At 40.4% G+C, this 15,720-nt stretch overlaps 1 protein-coding gene across 1 annotated transcript in view; it reads left to right on the forward strand.

Moving 5' to 3' along the window:
• NUP153 (nucleoporin 153) overlaps window positions 1–15,720 on the forward strand; it is a 47,486-nt gene that overhangs the window by 3,693 nt on the left and 28,073 nt on the right. The window contains exons 2-3 of the mRNA XM_084280478.1: window positions 12,296–12,512; window positions 14,289–14,537. Of these exons, the coding sequence (XP_084136604.1) occupies window positions 12,296–12,512; window positions 14,289–14,537 (466 nt within the window). The remainder of the gene's footprint in view (window positions 1–12,295; window positions 12,513–14,288; window positions 14,538–15,720) is intronic.

A 15,720-nucleotide genomic window follows, 5' to 3' on the forward strand; every position in this document is an offset into this window, starting at 1 on the left:
CGTTTAGGTAGACTGATGATGTGAATTACTAGTGTGGATATGTTAATGGGATGAGTGTTCACACTGTTGAGTTTCTGGTATAGTATCTGCATGTTCCTATTAATTCTGTGTTTAGTTTTGTGCTTTTGTGTGTGGTTGCACTGGTTTAGCCTGGAATAGTGCCGTTCTCATCCAGGTAACAACACACAGATTTTGAAGATTGTAAGCGTGACTTATAGGAGAAGAGATTAAATTAACTTTTTTTGTTATTTTTTACTTGATAATTAACCATTCAGATGAAAGTGTTAGAGAACTTTGACTGACTTGGACTTTTCAACTCATACAAGCAGGTGTAAGCACGAAAAAGACCCAGTTGTGTGAAAAGGCTGTATAACCTTCCCATAAACCTGTATGTTTATGTTAAGCTTCAGTTTAGAGCTGTTTGATATTAGTGATAATATTTATAGATTGAAACTTCTTCTGGGGAATGATGTTTGTTTTCTTACACATGTACGTGCCAGTGCATATTTATAATGTAGATGTGCTGCACTGATACACAAGCAAACAGTCCAAAGATGCTTAGCTTGATGAAACTGGCAGAAATTTCTGCATGTTTGTAGTTGGTCTTGTGCTGATGGTCCTGAAAGAGTGGACCAGAGGGCCAGAGAAGGCACATTTGCTAGTCTTGGTCATGAAAATCCCCCTGGATTAGTGAGTTTTGCAGAGTCACTTGAGAGGTCATTTAAGATTCTTCTCAGATGGGATAACTACAGGATCAGGAACTATATGCAGCGATGTCTAAATCACTTGCTACTGTCCTGAAGGAATGCCATTTGTAAACAATTGTTTGGTGTATGCATGGGATTTCCTTGGTGGGCAGTGACTGCAGGCAGCAGGCAGAAGGAATTTTACACACCTCCAGGTTTCTTTTGGGAGGAAATTTTGAAGCTGTCATGCTAAAGATTTCTTATAGTATTGTATTAAGTAATGTAAACTAGTTAATTGTTTCTTAAACCTGAAGCAGGAAAAAAAATTAAACACACACAATTAAGAATGGCAATAGGGACCTACAAAAGTATGATTGTACTGGTTTAACTCTTATCAATAGGATTGCACCTTGAAACATGCTTAGGTGATTGTATTTATATTTGTATGCATCTGTCTGCCTGTTTTGATTTAGTAGTAGGCTAGCACACGAATAGGTTTGAAGAAATGTTTAATATGTGTTTAAAGATTTGTTTTAAAATAATGGGCTAGTAGTTAACATCAGGGTGTTTTAAGTCTGTCCCCACAATATCAACATGTGTTAGCAACACAGATGTTTAAACATGGTACTTTCCACTGCTGTTGTGAACAAAAATGTACCCTAGTTGGGGAAAAAAAAATTAAACTGAGATATTGACAGTTTTCTCTCAGTTAGGCTAACAGTACTGTCAGTGGTACAACAGATTTTGGATGATGATTTCCTAGAGCATTTTTATTAATATTTTGAGCTTTGTCTTTAAAAGTGTTGTCATGACAGCCTTGGAGGCAGCGAAGTATTGGAGAAAAACAGTATTAGTGAGCAGTATCTTAGGAGAGAAAACAAAAAAAACCCCACACCACAGATGAAATAATTGACCGTGTTAGCTGGGACACTGCAAATTGCTTTTGGTTGCTGGCAGCACATCACTTCCTCTGAGTTATTTATTCCTCCAGTCAGTAATTAGAACCGGTTCTTGCTCCCCTGCCACGGAGGAACTGAGCTGCTGATGATTCTAAGGACTGTGAGAGGACAGAGTTCAAAATACCTTTTGCATGCCTGAAGAAGTTTGAGCAGAGCCATTTCAGATGTGGGCTACCATAGCATCGCGAACAAATTCCTGACACAGTGGGACTGGCTCAGTGGACGTGGGGCGACCAGTGGATGCTGTTTAGTGGACTTTAGTAGGGTCCTCAGCATGGTCTCCCATGTTATCCCCACGTCCAGTTGATGAAATACAGTCTTGTCAGATGGACTGTGGAAAATTAGTGGGACCTCAAAGGGTTGTGATGAGTAGCAGCACAGAGTTCCAGTGGCAGCCAATTGCTAATAGAGGCACTCAGGGGTTGATACTGGGGCTGATGCTGTTGTATGTATCCTCAACAGGTTCTCAGATGATAACAAGCCTGGGGTAACATCAGCCTTATCGGATGATAGGGCTGCCATTGAGGGACTTTGTCAGAAAAGGGCAGCCATAAACCTCATGAGGTTTGGTCAAGGCAAAAGCCCTTCATATAAGACTGAAGAACCCCACCAGTACTGGACACTGAACCTGAGTCAGCAGCATGCCATTGAGGTGAAGAAGGCCAAACTGCATACTGGAGAGTATTAGTAAGAATGTGGGAAGGATGGTGAGGGAAGTGACTTTCCCCGCCTCTGTTCAGCACTTCTAGGACTGTATGAGCAGTTCTGTGTCCAATTTTGGCCACTACAGTACCAAAAAAAAAAGTTGACATACTGGAGTGAGGCTAATTGAGGGCCACCACGGTGATGAGGGGGCCGAGCTGCATGGCTGAGAGAGCTGGCTGTGTTCAGCTTAACAAGAGTAAATACCTAGTGAGAGTATAGAGAAGGTGTAGCAAGGCATTTCTAGGAGGTTCAGAACAATAGGGAGAGACAGTGGACTCAGGCTGAGAAAATGGAAACTCTGATTTTATATTGGGAAAAAATCTGTTAACTGTGAAGATAGCTAACACATTGGAAGAACTGCTGCCCAGAGAGGTCTCCATCCCTGGAGGGTGCTCAGAACTCATGTGGACACAGCTGTGGGTGACCTGCTGTTCTTGACCCTTCTTCGGGCAGGAGTTTGGAGTAGTTGACATCTGGGCTGCCATACTGCGGCTGCGCTGCTGTTGGGCCACAGAGCATCCACAGACACGTTTTCAACATAAACACCGATGTCAGTCTGTGTTGATAGTTCTTATGCTGGTCCATCTAATTCTGTCTTTAGGACTATGCTGCTTTTTGATGGGAGAAATAATGCCTGCATCTCACTTGCATTTTATCTAGAGTAAATTGCAAGGTTGCCCTCAAGAGGAGAATAGCCAAGAAGGCTTTCCTGTGGGGTGGCTGGTTTTTAGATGATTTTTAAAAAAAATATCTTCGGCCTTTTAAGTATCTGAAGGGGTTTATAGGAAAGCTGTAGATGGACTGCTTACAAGGGCATGGAGGGATAGGACAAAGGGTAATGGCCTTAAGCTGAAAAAGGGTAGATGTAGATTCAATATTAGGTGGAACTACTTCCCTGTGAGGGTGGTGAGGCCCTGGCACAGGCTGCCCAGAGAAACTGTGGCTGCCCCCTCCCTGGCAGTGTCCAAGGCCAGGCTGGATGGGGCTTTGGGCAAGCTGGTCTAGTGGAGGGTGTCCCTGCCCATGTTAGGGGGTTGGAGTTACATGGTCTCTGAGGTCCCTTCCAACCCAAACCAGTCAGTGATAATCAGTCTGATAGTTAACCCAGTATTTATTTGTTTAGCTATTATTGTACATCCACAATATACTGAATAGTCATGATGGAAAGGGATATGGTCCTCAGTGTATGCTTCTTCTGATCTACTAAGACTACATATTGAAAACTCCTCTCTGCTTTTTGTAATGTACAATTTAAGTCTGCAATGCTGAGTGATTATTAAATGCCTGCAATATTTTAATGGAGAATTCTAGCCATTAGGCAGATTTTTTTTTAAATTACTTTTCAGGGTGTTAAACTTACTCAGTTCTGTGAACAATTGCCTTAAATTTGGACATGTTGCTTATTATCCCTTGTACAGATCTCTCATGCCAGGTCTCTTCCCTTCTTTCCACTACGTTCCATATTTTATTTTATTTGTATTTGTAGTGCTGCTTAGAAGTCCTGGCTTGCTTACTCCTTATACCTAAACAGGTCTTACCTGCCTATAATAACTGTCTGTTATTGTCTAATAATGTTACAATGTACAATGTAAATACACCTTTTAAGCCAAAGAGATGTTAATTTTGGGCACGGTTGAGCATCTTGAAGGTAGTGTTACTCACAGCTATTTATCAGCACCTCTGGTGGGAGATTGCCAGGGTGGAAAGGACAGGGTAAGTACTCTCTGAAAACCCTTTAAGCCAAGTGAGTTGGACCATCTTAAAAGTCGAGAGAAGGCAAGTACTAACTAGCTTGTTTGACTTTGCCTGAAGCATAAGTAGTTTTGCAACTTGCTGATACAGTGTTTGTCATTGTGGTATTCTAGATTACTCTACAAAAATACTGAATTAAAAGATCTCTTAACTGAGGTCTGTTGGGGTGAGTTTTTTTGTTTTGTTTGGCTTGTTTTGAGAGTTCACAAATACATTCCCCTTCTTTTGACAAGAAATACTGGAAATGATCTTTCTCCCTTTTGTCTAGGAAATGTTACAGCAGTCATATTTCCGAGGGGGGAATTTCCTTTGAGTTTCTGTAACTCACCTAGTAATTGCATGTTGCATTTAATTACAGTGCCTCTGTGTGTGTTTGGCTTGGTTGTTACCAGCATGTTTTTTAAAAAAAGCCTAAGTTCATCTTTACATTCACCTTTGCTGGGGAAAAAAATGTATGTACCAACACACAGACACAATCCTGCACTGAAGTTTTACAGCTACGATTGTAACACACTCACTAGCTTTGCAAATACCTGTGCCAGTAGAAAGTTGTCTGTCTTCCTGCTGAGGTCGTTTATTATTGTCTCCATAGCTTTGCTGTGGGAAAGAGTTGTGTGAGAGCACAGGATTGTATTGTTTAGTCAGACTGGTTTCTGAAGCAGATGAATCTCAACTCCTTCCCTCAAGGTCTGGTGACCTCCAAGGCTAAAGTAAACTAAGCAAAGAGTTAAACTGTTTATCTACTGTTTTCTTTGATACTGGATTACAGGTCTAATGAGGTGCTGAAATATTTACAAAACCAAAATACTAAACTGGTGATGAAAAACTATACCAGTGTGTGCAAACCTGTAATATAGATGCAGTTGTTAAGTCATCCTGAGCTAAGTGGATGTAAACAAGGTTTAAACTAGTTTCAGTGCAGCTGTATTGGGGTATTACTGTGGTGCAACTAGGCACAGGTTAAATTTAGCCATAACAGTGCACTTGTTCTGAGATCAGCCCCATGTCTCTGTTGTTAAACTTACTTTACAGAGATAGAGAATATACACAAATTTGTAGAAGCTGTTACCTTCAAACCCTAAAATACATATATATATTTGTGCAGTGGCAATTTTTGCTGTTACTAGTAAAAGAACGGTGTTAGGAGATGTGGTGAGATGCTTTTGGGTCTGTCAGTTGAGCTGTGATGAAGAATATGTCCTGAAAGGCACTGCTGCCCCTTACGACTGAAGATTACTACCCTGCAGCAAAGGTGAGCCTACCTTGGCTTCACAGTTGTAGAACTGTATTCTAAATCTGTGCCTGTGATTCTGTGAGAACGCTACCTTAAAATGTCAAAAAGTGTAACAGTAGTCACAGCTGCAGCGAAACCAGTTGTGTCTGAGAATCAGTGTTTTGGTTTCTGCTGGGCACCAATTTTAAAATCTAGGCCCACATTTTAAAACCTAGTCAGGAAGTGTATGCAGCAGGGTTAAACCTGGCCTGGTTAAAGTAATTGTAGGTTCTGCTCCTTTAGATGAATTGTGAGGTTTAACCTTAGTATGCGAGACGGTGTCTGTGTGTGACGCTTGAAAAGGAGGAGGGCTTTGAGCTTTGGTAAAGTACCAGATGGTCACAGAGAGTAACTAGAGGCGGTTCTTTGGTTACTTCATTTTAATTTAGATGTTCAAGTTTGTGAATGAGAGAACCTGCAAACAGGACTCATGTATTAACGTTTTGCAAAACCACTAAGGAGTCATATTGTCATCCCAGTTTGAGATCAGCATGGATAGAAGAGGTATGTCAAAGGGAGCAGGAAAGTACTTTGCTATCTTTTGCTAGCACCACATTTAATTAAAAAATGTAATTCCAGTTTTGTTTGACGACTGATTCCTGTGTGGGAGCAACGACATTTTGTCCTGTTAAGTACTTAATTTTGTGAAGTATATTTCAAGTTACCTATAAAGCTGAGTCCACACTAGAAATCATTGGACACAGGGATGGACATGGGCAGGCTCTTGAGTTGCCCTTGGATGGCATTTAACTATTGCTTCAGGAGTTGTTGCAGAATTTGGCCTGCCCTTGCTAGTGTTTTACATACAGAACGTGTCCTCGCTACCATGTGCCAGAGATTATCCTGTGATGCCCTGTTTGTGAGCGCTTTTAGGCAAAGCAGTGCTGAGATTGCTTTGTTTGCTGCTTGGGGTTTAGTGCATTATAGGAGGTAGCAAATTTCTAGCATGGGTGACGATAACCTTGAGAGCCCTTTTATGCACAAGCTTCTGATTTACTGTAAATGCAGGAAAGAGGAAGAGTTTGCTCTGATGCCTAAACTGTCTATTTAAACCTTAAATATAAAGTAGATGTTGTCATATTTTGCTGAATCTGATAACTTGTACTAATGGCCATTTAAAGACCATCTGGTGTTACGGGAAATGTATTACTTGAGCATTCTAGTTTTGAAAACTTTGTCTGGTTATGTCACTTTGTTATCTTGATGCCATGTTTCTTTAGCTATTATTGTACTTGTTAAGTAAAAATACTAGGTTTAGATTATAGGGGGGTTCCCTTGTGGGGCAAGGTAGGGGAAGTCTGAGCAGCATTTCAATTAATGTAATTCTACATACTTTCTATGGAACTCAGCTGCAGGACACTGCATAAGTTTGGCAGTCTTTCAATGAAAAAATATTAACTGTACTTGGAGTCCCTTCTCAGATTAAGAATTAACTCCTTTAAAACTGTGTGCAAAATTGTAAGTGAAAGTAGTCTCCTTAATCTTACATTTTTTTGTTTTGATGGTGATAGATTTCTGTCTCAAAGATTAACACTGTATGTATGTGTGGTGATTTACAGTGCTGTTGCTGATGGAGCGCTTCCTACAAAAGAAGGAAGGAAGGTGTCATGTAATTTGTGCTCTCTTTTGTAGTGTAGTGGCTTTTTCAACTAAAGGCTTGGACAAAATCTGAGATAAAACCATTAAGCTTTCAGGGATTTAACCTGGTGAGGTTAGTGAATATGCTGGCTTTTTGCACTCAGATGGAGGTGATAATGATGGGTACAGAAGTACAAGCAGTGCTAAAATGTAAAACAGCACCTGAATTTCCCTAGGATGTTTATTCTAAAGCTAACTAGACACAGAAAAGTAAGGCTCACTTTGGGCTATAAGATGGAAATACGCTGGTGTATGGAATAATCATCCTCTCTTCATGATTTTTGGAAATCATATCTGAACTAGTCCACTTGCCTTAAATACAGTTCTTGTTTTTTGAATGTTACATAATTAATGACATTCCTGTAACATATTGTTCGTATTAAGTCATAAGTTTTATTGTCTTTTTTTCTAAATGAAATATGAAGCTCTGCTGTCCCACGTCCAGATTGAAAACACTCCCAAAACTGCAAAGGCAGAGTTAGTTTAAGCCAGTCTAAGTCTGTGCCACTGCAGGAGACAATCATGTCATGTTCCCATTTCTGTTCCTGCACTCATCCAGCCACATGGTGAGCTGGACCAGCAACCAGCTGCCCCTGAGGGGTAGTCTTCACTCTCAGTTTATAGACAGATTTTTGTCTGGAAGTATTTGGTAGGGCACTGATAAGAGTTTGTCACTTGGCGCTGTGTGTTTACCTGCTAGCGGCAGCAGAAGGGAAAGGTGAGGTGAAGAGTGGAAGGGACAGTCCCTTTAGTGGCAGTACGGGCACACAGTGGTTAGAAGAAGGGAGTTTTGTTTCTTTTTCCTCTTGTCCTGGCTGCCTGATCTTGCTCCCTCTCTCTCTTGGGCCAGGACTGGTGTGCTGAGCCAGTTGAACTCATTAGTCCAGCAGAGAAACGTACTTTTTGCCAGATTAATGAATTCAACTAGTACGGAGAGTAGTCTGCTGTGCGCCAGAGCTGGCATGAGGTAACCGTGGGGGATGGAGAGAGCACAAAATTCCTTTTTGATGGCTGGAATTTGTTAGATTGATCTGCTCTCTCACAGTGAACTTCACTGTTAGGTGCAGGTTTTCTTTTTAGAGGACTTACCGATTCATGTGTTTTAATAACTTGAACTTTGAAATGGGAAGCAGAGAAATCTCTGAGAGGCCTGGAGGCGAAAGCTTGATGCTTTTCGAAGGTGGATGTACAGCGAAGTGCAAATCAGCTCTTTTATCCAGTTGCATAATTGGCATCTCTGACAAATTCATGTTAGTGCATGACCTTTTATAGACTTTATATGAAATTTTCTTAGTATGTCCTGTGTTATGTAGTGGCATTTATTCAAGTGGGTCAGACTGAAATAAACTCAATTACAAAAATAGATGTTTTCCAGTAATGTATGATTGCTGAGTAGTCTTGCCAGCACTTCCCCATGCCGCCCCCCCCCACCCGTGTGCTATGCAAAGACCCTTAGGAGCTGGGAAATATCTCCTATTCTGTTAATACTTTTGGCCAAGAAGCAGCCTGCTTTTTAGTCTGGAAGTTGAACTGTGACCATAACATACTGATTCTTCTTTCTTTATATAAGCTCTTTGGGGAAAAACTTTTTTTTTTTTTTTTTTTAAAGTAGTAAAGTATGACAGCTGTTTGTTTACTACTGGTTAGTATTTCCATCTACATATCTTTTGCTTAGAGTTGCATCTCAAGCCAGTATGCCTGAAGGAACTAACTGTAGCTGTAGTTACTGTTGCTGTGGTGGTGTTCGTGTACACAGACTTAGATATATCTAGCAGAGCTGTGGATGCTGAGGATGAGGCACAGAATTAGAAAAACTCTTGTAAATACCTATTACTAAGCTACTGGATCTTTTCAGTGGGGTTTTTTGAGTTTTGTTTGTTTTGGGTTGGTTTTGGTTTAGGTTTCCTGCTGATATTTTAGGATAAGACTAGAGTGTGAGTGCATTTAAGATGAACAGACAACTGTTGGTATTGACAGCAGCTCTCAAACTGCTGAAATCAATCAGTGAAGGACTAAAACACATCCAGTGACTAAAACGGTGCCTTGTGGCATCTTCTGCCCTTTCACAGTATTAAGATTGGTGCCTCGGTGACCTGTAGAAATGAGAAGTTATGAGCATTGAAGCTGTGTGCCAGCGCCACTTCCTCTGCTCCTAACCTGGGGTTGGGAACTAGGAGAGTTTTTGTGCAGTAGTGTGTTTGGTGTAGCTGTAGTGAATAAAGGCGTTCAGGAAAGGGACTGGCACATCATCGTCGCATGGCGAGATTGGGATCTGAGTGGTCCACTCAGATTTTGGTGGAGGAATAAGCCTGTTACTGTCTTGAGCTGTGTCTTTCGTATTTCACCTCTGAAGATCTGTTTGCATCAATGAGATGCTCAGTATCTTGTCAGCTTTCTGGAAGGGTTAATGATGCCTGCGTGGGGAGATGATGTTGACAGGGTACCTGGGGTGGGCAAAGCTCAGAGCTGGTGGCACAGCAGCCGTAGAGGGACAGTGCTCTGCTGCCGACAGGCTAGGCTTGTGTTGGGTGTGCAGGGAAAGGGAGTTGAAGCGCATGTGCTGAAGCTGGAGAATAAGAAAAGCGAAAGTTAGGGCAAGATGAAGTGTGAGGTTTAAAGGCGGTGTAAGGCACGGCAAGGATACAGAGTGCGGGTGTTTAAAGCGCTGTTGGTCAGTGGTACCTTAACTGCCTGACTTGCACTTCTAAATTTTTACTTTTTAAAAAAATTTTTTCTTCTTTCTTTTTTTAGAATCTTTTTTTCTTCTTGGTGAATGCGCATACCTGGGGTGTGTGGCCTGCTTTAGGGAGAAAGTGGTGGGGTTTGGGGTTTTTTTTTTTGGTTTTTAGCAATATCTGTCTGATGATGGCTCATTCATTATGCCTGGCTCATTCTTTTACAGTGCCTCTAATCAGTGTTTTCATTTTGCAGACAGAAAATGGAGGTGCATTTCTGTGCGTTTTGCTTTTCCTTGCCTTGTCACGAAGCCAGCAGTATTCTGGAGCATAAAACTGTGCTGCTTGTCTTCCACTCTGCCTAAGCCAGATGGAGCAGGCTGTTCAGTCCTTGCTACAGTATGGCTGCACTGAGCAAGTTCCAGCTCCTGTGGGTGGGTTTGGGGGGTTACCCCATGTTACCCAGATTGGGTTTAAAGTGCTGGTCATGTGGAGAATGCTAGCCAGGTTGCCATATGAAGGAAAGGTCAGACCAATCTGCTTTTAGATATAGATGGTAGAACGTCATCTCGGTTAATTATTAGTCTAGCTAGCTAGCTTCTCCAGTTACTCATTTGGATTACTAATGACTGGGCGTTCACTCTTCTGAATGCCTACGACTTCTTCCATCTTGAGTCTCAGGTGGCTTTTAGTCCTGGGAGGATTTCTTCATCAAGAGACTCATACAGGCCTGTTTTATGACCAACAATATCTCTTCTCTGACAAAGAAACTCTCTAGCAATATCGAGTGCAGTAGTGCTTAGCTTTTTGGAAAGAGCATTACCTTGGATGTGGCTTGTGTCATGAACATTCACTCAGTTTAGCAAATTTTAACTCCTGTGAGTTCCCAATACTCACAGCAGCAAAATACTTGCCTCAAAAAAGGGTGAGAGAGTCTCACATAGAAAGGTAGAAATGAGGATCTGGGGATAGAGTAGGGACTGCCTATTTGCTGGTACCGTGCAGTTAGTCAGCTCTGGTATAACGTGCAGTTAGTAGCTTTTGTTGGAAAGCTGAGGCTTAGTATTTATGTAGAATAGCAGCAACATCCTGAGTGTGGCATATTTGTGTGCATCTTAGTGTGGTAATTGTGATGGATGTGTTTATTGCGCTGTACTCAGACTGGTTTAAACTGTCCCTGGATATTTATTCTGTCTTTGTGCAAGTACAAGATGAAATTACAGATCATTACGAAAAATGTCAAATTGTAAAGTAAGACTACTTTCTTTCTGTGAAAAGGCTTTTTGTTTTCTACCTTCCCTTCCTCCTCTTTCCTCTCCCCTTCTTAACTCCAGATTCAAGGGTGTCTAATTTGTTTATAACTCCTGTAAGTTGATGTTTGCATTATCGTGTATGAAGGACTTGAATAAGTGATACGTGCTTCTTTGTGTGCTAATTTTTTAAAGAAAAGTTAATACAGCAGAGGCCTTGCTTCAGAATCATTGACTAGAGAGTAGCTGTTACGTGTTAAAAGAGTATTCTTTTTTTATTTTTTACTCCTGAATTTTAACATTGGCTAGAAAACTCTGTTGCCTAAACCTGGCAAGAGCGTTTGGTACCCTTGTTAGCAACTGACAGTGGAGTTCAACAAAAATCTGTTTTAACTCTTGTTACTTTTCGGTTTCTGAAGTGTTGAAATTGCTGAGTTAGCTTTAACGTTTGCTTGCAGCTTGCAGAGTTTTAGCAGCTGGTTCTGTGGCCGCAGTCAGTGTAAAGAGGGAGGGAGCTCTGTGCAGATGGGGTTGAGATTTGACAGGAAGGTGTGTTGAAATTTTGAGGGTACGGTAGGGAGCAAGTGACAGCCTAAACCAAAATGGTAAATAAAGATTTTTTTGACTGTAAAATGTAAGCATTGCAAATAATTGGTAAATACAAAAATGGAAATGGCTTTTTATGTATTCAGTAATTGCCAAATGTTAAGGTTTGGAGATCCGAAACTTCAACATACCATGAAATGAAATTTGGTCAAAATAGCTCTATATGACAGTCCTGTAGTGAGACATGCTATAGCTGTTTCTTCCCTTCCTTCGGGATACCCTGATTATTCAGAGCATAACTGTTTTTTTGATGCACCTTGTTACTGCAGTTCAGCATAGGAAAAATGGTAAATATTTAAATTCACCGATTTTTGCAGCTATTATTGTTGTCGCTGTAGATAATTGCTGAGATTCTGTTCTTGCTAGTTTTTCAAATGAAGGTGTTAAGAGGAGTCATCCTCAAAAAAAGAAAAAACATCAGGATTTAGAAATAGAATTTCCTGATGACTGCGGGACTTAAGCTAAGCCTCTGGTGAACTTGGGCTGAAATTTCAGAGTTGTGAACATTGCCATGGTCACTGGGAAGTGCAGAAAGTCACAGCTTAGTAGTAAACCAGTGTCAGGTGAATTTTTGTCATGCGTGTCCCAGAAATAATAGAGATCCTTTGTCCAGGATCAAGCCGCTCTGTCTTAGGCTTGTCCTGAATACTTGCTAGCTAACATCTGTCTTAAAGGTCTGTGCAAGGTTGCATCCTAGCACGTGCTGTTCACCCTGTTTCTGTAATTAACAAATGTGTTTTCTTTTAAGCAGGGAATCATTAGCAGAGTGACAGAATCGGTGAAGAACATTGTACCCGGATGGTTACAGAAGTATTTCGTTAAAAGTGAAGATAAATGTGTAGATACAAATGAGTCTACAAACCAGGAAGAGAATCCAGTAAACTATCATCATGATTATGCAAATGAAGATAGCATAATGATTGATGAGAGAGTCACACGTCGTGAATCAGCAAGAATTAATTTAGAAGGTATGTGAAAAATGATTGAGTATTCTGGCCATCTGTATTTATTCACAGATTCCTAGTTTTGAATCTAAATTTCTAAGGGAAGCTGTAAGGAGCGTTTTGACAGAATTAAAAAAAAAATAAATTGAAACCCAAAAAACAACCCCAAACCACAAAAAAATCTACAACAACAAAACACAGCCAACACCCCCAAAACCCAAACACACATACCCATATCCAACAACTGTTTGTGAAACTGTCTTAACTTTAAACTGTAAACATAATTACAAAATGTATAGGCGGTTGCCTACAGCCCTTGGAAGTCATCAGTTAACTTCAGGTAGTCAGTTAGCTTGGCACAGAATATTGATAATGTTCATCAGTAAGTGTGCTGGGTTACGTTTTCTTTTTAAAAGATCTGGAATGAAAGTCTACCTAATTGCCTAAGGTAATAAAAACATTAATTTGTTTTGTTGTGCACAAAACAAAAGACCAGATGCTTAGAATGGCGGAGGAAAATTCCTTCTCACGTCCTGATTGTATTTTTTTCTTCCCTGTGCTTCTTCAGTCAGTTTAGTAACATTCCTTGTTAGTTTAATGGATAACTGGGGAACTTTGGCTATGGCATTATTCTTTTTGAAATTAACATTAAGTTTAAGATGTGTGCATATCTAGTGTGGGGTCTTTGAGAACTTATTTGGACCTTTTACAAAGAAGTTTGTAAACTCTGAGTTTGTCCTGCGAAAGAACAGTCTGTGTTCTGTATCAATACCCCTCACTGTTCCTGTAGTTCTTCTCTCTGAATTTTCCGCCACTTTCATTTGAGTTTCTCTTAAGTTTGTAGCTTTGTGAAACTCAATTTTTAATAAGGAGAGAAGTTTTGTCTGAGCACGTGTACATAACCATCTGTGTGGCAAGTCAGTTGCTTGTGTTCTTGGCAGAATGAAAAAGAATGAGGAAATACCTTTGCCACCAATGTAATCTAATTGTAAATAAGGAGCTTTATTGCCTTCTGTGTAGCTGTAGCTTGAGAGTAAGTTTGGATAAAGGAATAGAGAAGGTCTTCATGAATGAGGAACACATGTTGGCTTTCCTGAAGAACTGTGTGAAAGGACCTTTCAGTAAGAACAGCTGCACAGCAAACTCCCAAGAAATCAGGAGCAGATGGACACCCTAGAACCTTTAGTAGCTTGTGTTGCGGTCTGTGTTGTTGTAGACCAATCTTTCTTGCTACAGTTGAAAAGATTTTTTTTAAGAATTACTGTTACTATTGCAGTTTTAGAAAGCATGTTTCTTCAGCCCTGAGGTACCAGTGTACTAGAGCCTGTATTCCTTGGCTTGGCCAGCCTTCAGCCAAACTCTCCAAAATCTCTGCAAATACACATTTTCATGTTATATATGTAGATTAACATAATCTTTGTTACAAACTGCAGAGCTCTCTGTAACTTGCCATGTAATCTCAAATTTTGGAAAATTTATTGCAAGTTTTTGTCTGCAGAAGGAGTTGATAGCTGTTTGATTTAGTGAAAGACCCAAGAGGTAGAGCACTTGAGCATGGGGTCAGAATTTGGTGTAACCTCGTTGTTAACTACTATTTGACATGGCACTAATGCTTAGTATGGCAAGCAGTGTTGATGTAATCACAGATGAAACACTATCTGTGTGAGGAAGAAGTTAAATTCGGCTTCTCTATTTTTGTGCTTAGAACTTGGCAATAGATTGAGTGTTGGTAGAAAACAGGGTTTAATTTCTGTGAGCTTGTCTGTAAGGAAAGCTGATGGTCTCCCTGTTCTTGTTTAGAACCATCCACAAGTAGGTCTGCGTTGAACTTCTCGGATGCGTTAACAAGGCCCTCTCTTCATCGGAGCCACTTGAACTGTAACATGTTGGATTCCGCAGTACCACACTGTCAGCCCTCTACATCAGCTTCACTTGGCATTGGCAGTCCTGGACTGTCTTTTGTAAAAGAAATAAAAGATTCTACCTCTCAACACGATGATGATAACATCTCAACAACCAGTGGCTTCTCCTCTAGAGCATCTGATAAAGGTAACTTTTGTGTTCTCTAATTGATATTTGGTGAAGTACTTCATGTTCTTTGATATTCCACATCAGTAAATTAAATTAGGCAGCTGTCAGCTTTGGATGTTAGAATTAAATTTAATTTTTAGTATTTTAGAAGTGTACAGTCCTGTCACCTTTTTAATATAACCATGCTATGGAATACATTTATGATACCTTGGTGTTACAAAGAGTGATAAACACACTTTTAACTAGGTTACCTATAAGTCTTGAGCTGGGATAGTATGAACGGAAGATGGCTTGTAGCTTGGCAGCTAGGTTGATTGCTGGGAGGAAGAGTGACTCAGAATATCTGACAGCTAGTTAAATGCTATTAAATACAAGTGACCAATAGCAACAGAAGAATTTGGTGGTTTTTTTTTTTTTTTTAATTGTGGTTTTTCCTCCTGTGTTTTCACCAGGAGTCAATAAAGGAACTATTCTGACTGAACAGGTTTGGGGCTGTTTCTTTAGCCTTTCTTGCTAGAAGGTATCAGTTAGCAAAAGACATGGTAGTATTGATGAACTCAGTAAGCAATGTACACCATTTTAAAGTAAAAAAACCCCTCAAACCCAGCAAACCACATTGTATTGATGTAGATGGGGACCTAGGTGATCTCACAGAGAAAGGGGAAACAGCTGATCTGTAGCTTTGTGTAGTCCCCCATATAAGTGGGGATTGAGGCATGCTCAGCAGGTTCTCTGGAGAATGTAGTTTTACAATTCAGAGATGTTGCCAGGCTTTAGCAGTACAACCTGCGTTTACTAGAGCTTTCTGGTGTGTTTCTATAATGCATACTTCTAAAAGAGGTCAGTAACTCTTAGTTCAGCCTTTGGGGGAATTCTTCAGGTATAATACCTGTGGCAATTCTGATCTATGCTGGCCTCCAACCCTTTACCACCGTAGGAAAACGCTTGCATCATTATAGATGCACCAGTGTTTATGCTGCTGCTCTTTATTTTACCGTGTAAGAATTCAAAATAAAATTGCTCTGTGTTGGAGGCATACTGTTAACTTCTTGCAATGTTTTTGAAAGATTACTGAAAGGTATCTTATTTGGCCTTTTCTGAGCAGATTTCAAGTTCAAAGTTGATACTTGGTTTTGGTACCTTATGTGAAATTGATCTGTTTGAAGAACTCTGAAGGTTAGAGTGGGAGAGAAATGAGTGT

The sequence above is a fragment of the Gallinula chloropus genome, assembly GCF_964237585.1.
Source record: "Gallinula chloropus genome assembly, chromosome: 2".
NCBI classification, from domain to species: Eukaryota; Metazoa; Chordata; class Aves; order Gruiformes; family Rallidae; genus Gallinula; species Gallinula chloropus.